Source organism: Chelonoidis abingdonii, chromosome 2 (genome assembly GCF_003597395.2).
Source record: "Chelonoidis abingdonii isolate Lonesome George chromosome 2, CheloAbing_2.0, whole genome shotgun sequence".
Classification (NCBI taxonomy): Eukaryota; Metazoa; Chordata; order Testudines; family Testudinidae; genus Chelonoidis; species Chelonoidis abingdonii.
In genome coordinates, this window is record NC_133770.1 from 179,439,552 (window position 1) to 179,445,551 (window position 6,000).

The 6,000-nt window shown below is 40.9% G+C and overlaps 1 protein-coding gene across 1 annotated transcript in view; it reads right to left on the minus strand.

Annotated features, from left to right (window-relative positions):
• F13A1 (coagulation factor XIII A chain) overlaps positions 1-6,000 on the minus strand; it is a 96,486-nt gene that overhangs the window by 52,853 nt on the left and 37,633 nt on the right. The window contains exon 4 of the mRNA XM_032773063.2: positions 917-1,168. Coding sequence (XP_032628954.1) covers positions 917-1,168 — 252 coding nt within the window. The remainder of the gene's footprint in view (positions 1-916; positions 1,169-6,000) is intronic.

Consider the following 6,000-nt stretch of genomic DNA (forward strand, 5'->3'; position numbering starts at 1 on the left):
AAAATGAAGCTGAGCACAGGGCCCCACAAACTCTAAATTTGCCACTGGCCCTAGCTCCTTCTCCTCCCTCCTTTTTAGTCCTAATTCCACTTAAGTAATGTCACTTCACTCAGGATTAATCATGCATCTTCCTAAACAATATATAAACTAATCATTGCCTATGTTCTCTTGGACCAGAGGCAGGTAATGAACTTGGGCCAAATCACTCCATGTACAAAACAAAGTGCTGCAGAGTACTCTATTAATAATGCCAAACATTTATCACAAAGTACGATGCTCGTTATTTGAGACTAAAGAAACTTATATAAATATTATGGGAAAGAGATTATATTTACCAAAAGGAAGAGTTCCAGGACAGCATTAAAGCATTAGCTATACCAAAAGTTTGAAGCCATTCTAGATTCTGGATCTGTCTATATTTCAAGTTTTATCACGTTAAGGCATAGTGCTCCTAAACTGTTTTGAAAGGGTGCTGATCGGAACTTGCAACTTATTTGTATTCACTTCAAGAATGCCTTGAACATAGAATTCACTTTGTAAAATGCATATGTGAGCACAAATTCTGATTTTATAGGCACAAATGGAACACTGGGTTTTAAACATTTAGTTCTTTGCACCCTGAACCAATGCTCACTGAAATCAGTGGAAAGACTCATTGAATCAGACACACAGAGAGAGTGATCAAGCAGCTATGCAGGCTTCTAGGTACCTTTACCAAAAGTTAAAGTAAAGCCACCAGCTACTGCCCACTCAAACTAGAAAATAACCAACCACAAGTTAAAAAAATAAGAAGACAAGCCCATACAATAACCCCCTCCATTCCAAACTTTATCAACTCCTGCCTCCCCAAAAGCCTGGGGAAACAGATGGGCCTTGCCGCAGAAGTATGAATATCTGAATATTGCACACCCCTCACCTGGGCACCAGGGATTAAAGAGTATGTAGGTGTCAGTCTCTGGGTTTCTCTTTGTCCGGAGGATGCCATAGGGAGTCAGGACAGCGACATAGAGGCGGAATTTCCCCACAATGCACGTCGGAGCAGACATGATGGACAGCCTAATGGAACTGTCCTCCTTCCAGGTAATCTTGGCTCCCCATGTCCCGCTTTGCAATTCTTCAACCAAAGGGATTGGGATGTAAGTGCCTTTGTTTTGCTGTGGATAACGACCTATAGTAATGGAAAGAGAGGAGGATCCTTCTGTGAATGTATTCAACAGCTTTGTAAATGCCTCAATTTAAGTTTCTCATCATTTCCTTGTGCTTCCCGCTCCCCGCCATGTGTTTGCTGCATCCACCAGTTGTCTCCTATTCAATTTATATTGGACTGTCTTTGTTATATGCTTGTACAGTCCTTAGCACAGCAGGGCCCTGGCCTGTAGGCATTGCTGCCATATGAATAATAGATAACACCTTATCTCAGTATTGTTTAGCTATTGCATCACACTTCTCCTGAACTCCAGACTGATCCTTGCCCTAATAAATCGTAAGTCAGCTATCAGCAAGCTCTTATGCAGATGACTGGAAAGCAAACACACAGGGACAGACAAGTCTAATAATAGTAGAGTGAAAATATAGCATTTATGTACTTTGAAGTGGAGTATGCCGGGCATGTAACTGATTTTCCTTTCCAATTATTTTTATAATGCTGACGTAGAGATAGTCTCAGATCTCAACATCTCTACATTCTGGGATAACATAAATCCAGCTCTGGATCTGAACTTTATAACACAGCCCAGCCTCTGAGTTTCTACTATGCTTCCATCTGATGGATTGTGCAGGACCACATACATAGCCATTTTTGCCCTAACGTCCAGGGATGGTCATGCAGCAACCCTGATACCTTACATATTCTGTTTATTGGGGCATGCAACCAGAAGTAAGAGTCCTACTAAAGAAAAAGGAATTAGAAAAAAAAAACAAAAACTGATAGCAAACATAGGAAGCTGAAGTGCAGGACATCTTAAAAAGGCCATTAAAAATTAAGGTGTAGAGGGATAGGAGATGACAGTTTTGTGGCTACTAACAATTTGGATCTGAATGTAGGATTGCCCTTTAAACTGGCGCTGGATTTGATCCTTCTCTTTACAGTGGGTATTTTGCTTCCACTTCTGATATACAGTAATTGTATAAACCAACAGCAGCAGATGACAGCAGAGCCAATCAACTAGCTTAACCTAGACACTTGAAACCCACATACACGTACTGATTTTGAAAATACCTTTCTTACTCTTTTGTAGGGGGTTGGAATTAATGCTCGAGTGCACATTAGACTTAGGAACTAATTCTGCCATCCTGTATACACCAATATGGTACCATATAGAAGCTGAACAGGACCCACAATAAGGGAGATGAGAATTCCACCAGCACAGAAGCAGCATGGAGCCTTTTGTAAGCCACCTTTGTCCCCAGTTCCCTGGACTCCAAACAGAAACTGCAGAACTGGAATTAATTTGCAATCTGGACACCATCAAATCAGGCCTGAATAAAGACTGGGAGTGGATGGGTCGCTACAAGAACTAAAAAAAATAACCAATTTCCCCATGCTAATTTGCCCCTACTGTTACTCACATCTTCTTGTTAACTGTTTGAAATGAGCCACCCTGATTACAACTACAAAAGTGATTTTTCATCCAGCTGATAATAGCCCACTTTAACTAATTTGTCTCGACCCCCATACTGGGTAAGGCAACTCCCATCTTTTCATGTACTGCTATATAGATCTTCCTATTGTATTTTCCACTCCATGCATCTGATGAAGTGGGTTTTAGCCCACAAAAGCTTATGCCCAAATAAATTTGTTAGTCTATAAGGTGCCACAAGTACTTCTTGTTGCTTTTGCTGATAAAGACTAACACTCTGAAACCTCTCATGAGGTACAGCACAGACTCTAGCAGCCCTTAGATTCAGATGATTAATAGGAATTCAATGGTTGCATGACAAGAGAGAGGGTCAAAAATCCTGACAAACCTTCTGATCTGTGCTGTAGTAGGAGCTGTACTACTGATATGAAGATTAGATTTGTTAAAGTGATAATGGCTAGATATTTTCTGCATTTGAATGAATATTTTTAGAAGAGACACTATCAGGCACTTAAGGACATGTTCAGCTTGAAGGACATGGATTGTTCTATTGAAGTCAATGGGATCACTCACGTTTGAAGTTAAGCACATGCTGGTGAACTGGGTCTATTGTGAATAAGATTCCATTTATATATTAGAACTCAAAAGGGAAATAGTAAAGCTAAATTACAAAGATATTAAGAATCGGATATTGCTCTGAACTTCATAAAGTGAATTCATTGAGTGAATTTGAAAGTAATAACAGAGTTCAATGTAGTTCAGAGATAAGGTCTCATAGCTGAATGCTATTGCAGAAATCCTTATAAACAAGTTGGATTATTCAGTAGACATCACTAGCAACTTCCAAACCATCTAATCCCAAAGAGCAGGTAAATTGCATGGTTTAGTCAATTAAAAAGATAAGAGAAAAGTCTGAACTTTGTGCTGCTGAAAGTTGCCCAGCTGACAGCCCATTAAACAAAGGGGCAAACTTTTAAAGGTGTTTAGGTGCCTACGTGCTTTTGAAAATTCCACTAGGTGCCTAACTGTATCTTTAGGCACTTAGATATCTTTAAAAAATATCTGTTCCAAGTCTTCTGTTTATCCATAGAACAGATACAGCAGTATAAGCTCCCTTGATGTGCCCTGAGATGTGACTCAACCTTGATCTAAATGGTCCTCTGGAGATGAAAGTAGACATCAGCCTCTGGCCCCTCTGAGATTTCCAAAAGGGTGCTACTGTGTGATGTTATTTTTTCTGAAGTGGGTGTATGTCCACTCAAAACTGAGCTGTGGCTACAAATAGAGAGATAAACAATCATTAAATGGTAAGGCCTTTGTTCACAGGCCATATTCAAACTAGTGAGCTAGTTACCAGCATTGGAAACATGGCTACCAGCACTGGTGCACTGTCTACACTGACACTTCACAGCACTGAAACTTGCTGCGCTTAGGGGGGGTGTTTTATCACACCCTAGAGTGAAGAAAGTTTAAGCACTATAAGTGGCAGTGTAGACAAGGGCTTAGTCACGTTTGTCTAAAGACACTTGATCACAATGGAATTGTTCTTAGTCACCGGTTATGTCCCCTTTGCTAACACTGTCATCAAAGTTGCTAATTTTGGTGGTTTCCATAATATGGACATCTGTCCATTGGAATCTGGATTGACAGCAAATTCATTTCATACGAATCACCCTGTGTCCATCAGACAGTGACAAATTTTAGTGACCAGAGACCTGAACTGATTTAAGCCAACAACTTTGATGAGACTGGGTCTATTTTGTATCCTTTTACGAGTACACTTAAGGGGATGGCTACACTGCAATTAAAAACCCAGGGCTGGCCCATGTCAGCTGACTCAGAACTGTGGGGCTTGGGCTAAGGGGCTGTTGAATTTCATTATAGATATTCAGGTTCGGACTGGAGCCCAGGCTGTAGGACCCTGCAAGGTAGGAGATCCCCAGAGCAATTCAACAGCCCCTTAGCCTGAGTTCCACAAGCCCAAATCAGCTCGCACGGGCCAGCCACGGGTGTCTAATTGCAATGCAGACATGCCCATAGCCCTCTCAGACCTGGCAGCGTATTGCTTTATTAAATGTAAACAAGTAGCAAGAAAGAATTGCCTACTAAGCATTGCATTCCTCTGGTAATTTTTAAATTACAGTTTTTGCCTTTATCTTTTTGTTTTGTTCCCAACTTTATGCCCTTTCTGGCACTACATGTTTTTAATTTAAGGTTGTGTTTAGTGGCATCAAACACTGTCTGCCAGTCTAATAAATGAATTATAGTCCCATCTAGTTGTAAAGCACATTTTTACTTCAACACAATGAGGAGAGCTCCTCAGAACAGCAATGCCTCAAGGAAAAGGGCAATCCTATTCACTAGCTTCAGAGTTAAGTAGAGTTTATGCAGAAGCTTTTGCACCTGATCGCCCCGCCCCTTAAACCATACATGTGAGTGTGAATGTAAGAGAGAGAGAGAGAGATGTGAGGGTGAGTGTGTGAGAGAGAGAATGAAGATGTGAGGAAAAAATACGTTGTGCAAATCAAAAGTGATGAATGGGTTGACTTTGACATTGTTTAAGATTTCTTTAGCAGATAAAGTCCTAATGTTAAATGTGAATGGATATAGTAATACAAAGTTGCAGGATAGAACTTAGTGACAATGTCTTTTTTTTGGCCTATAAGGCCTTTAGTTATTCTTTGTCATTAGGTAAGATTTTTCCCACTTCCCCTCTTTTTTGGCATGATTATCACTCATTTATTAAATGTACAACACTGCCTTCTGCAAGAATTTCCCTGAAATACTGCTAACGCGTCTACCTAAAATGGCCCTCATCACTATAGTATCTGAGCACCTCATAATCCTTTTATCCCATTAGTCATATTTTAGCCCTTAAAAATGTTACCTATTGCAATTTGTTGGTGCAGAAACTGGATGAATTTGAAAGTCCACGAGGAGAAACTTGCTTGAGGAGGGGCAGGTATTACAGGTGGTTTAAGCAGGTAGGAGGAAGAGTCATATAGGTGTAAGAGATGAGAACAAGAGAGATCCAGAAGGGTAGCAGAAAGGTCTGGATGGGTGTAATAAGGGAGGCCCCTATTGCTAGGAGTCAGTCAAGATTTGTTAGATAAGAAGCAAGAAGGTTTAGGAGTAGAGATGGCAGAGACTGCCAAGCAAGGGATGCTGGGAAGGTTCTAGAGTTGGGAGTGGTTAGGGTGCCTGTGCCAAGTGAAAAAGTTGGGGTCGGTTTGTCACAATTTGCAGTGAACTGAGGGTTTGTGGGAACTGACAGAGTGATTCTGATGGATTATAGATTCATAGATTCATAGACTCTAGGACTGGAAGGGACCTCAAGAGGTCATCGAGTCCAGTCCCCTGCCCTCATGGCAGGACCAAATACTGTCTAGACCATCCCTGATGGACATTTATCTAACCTACT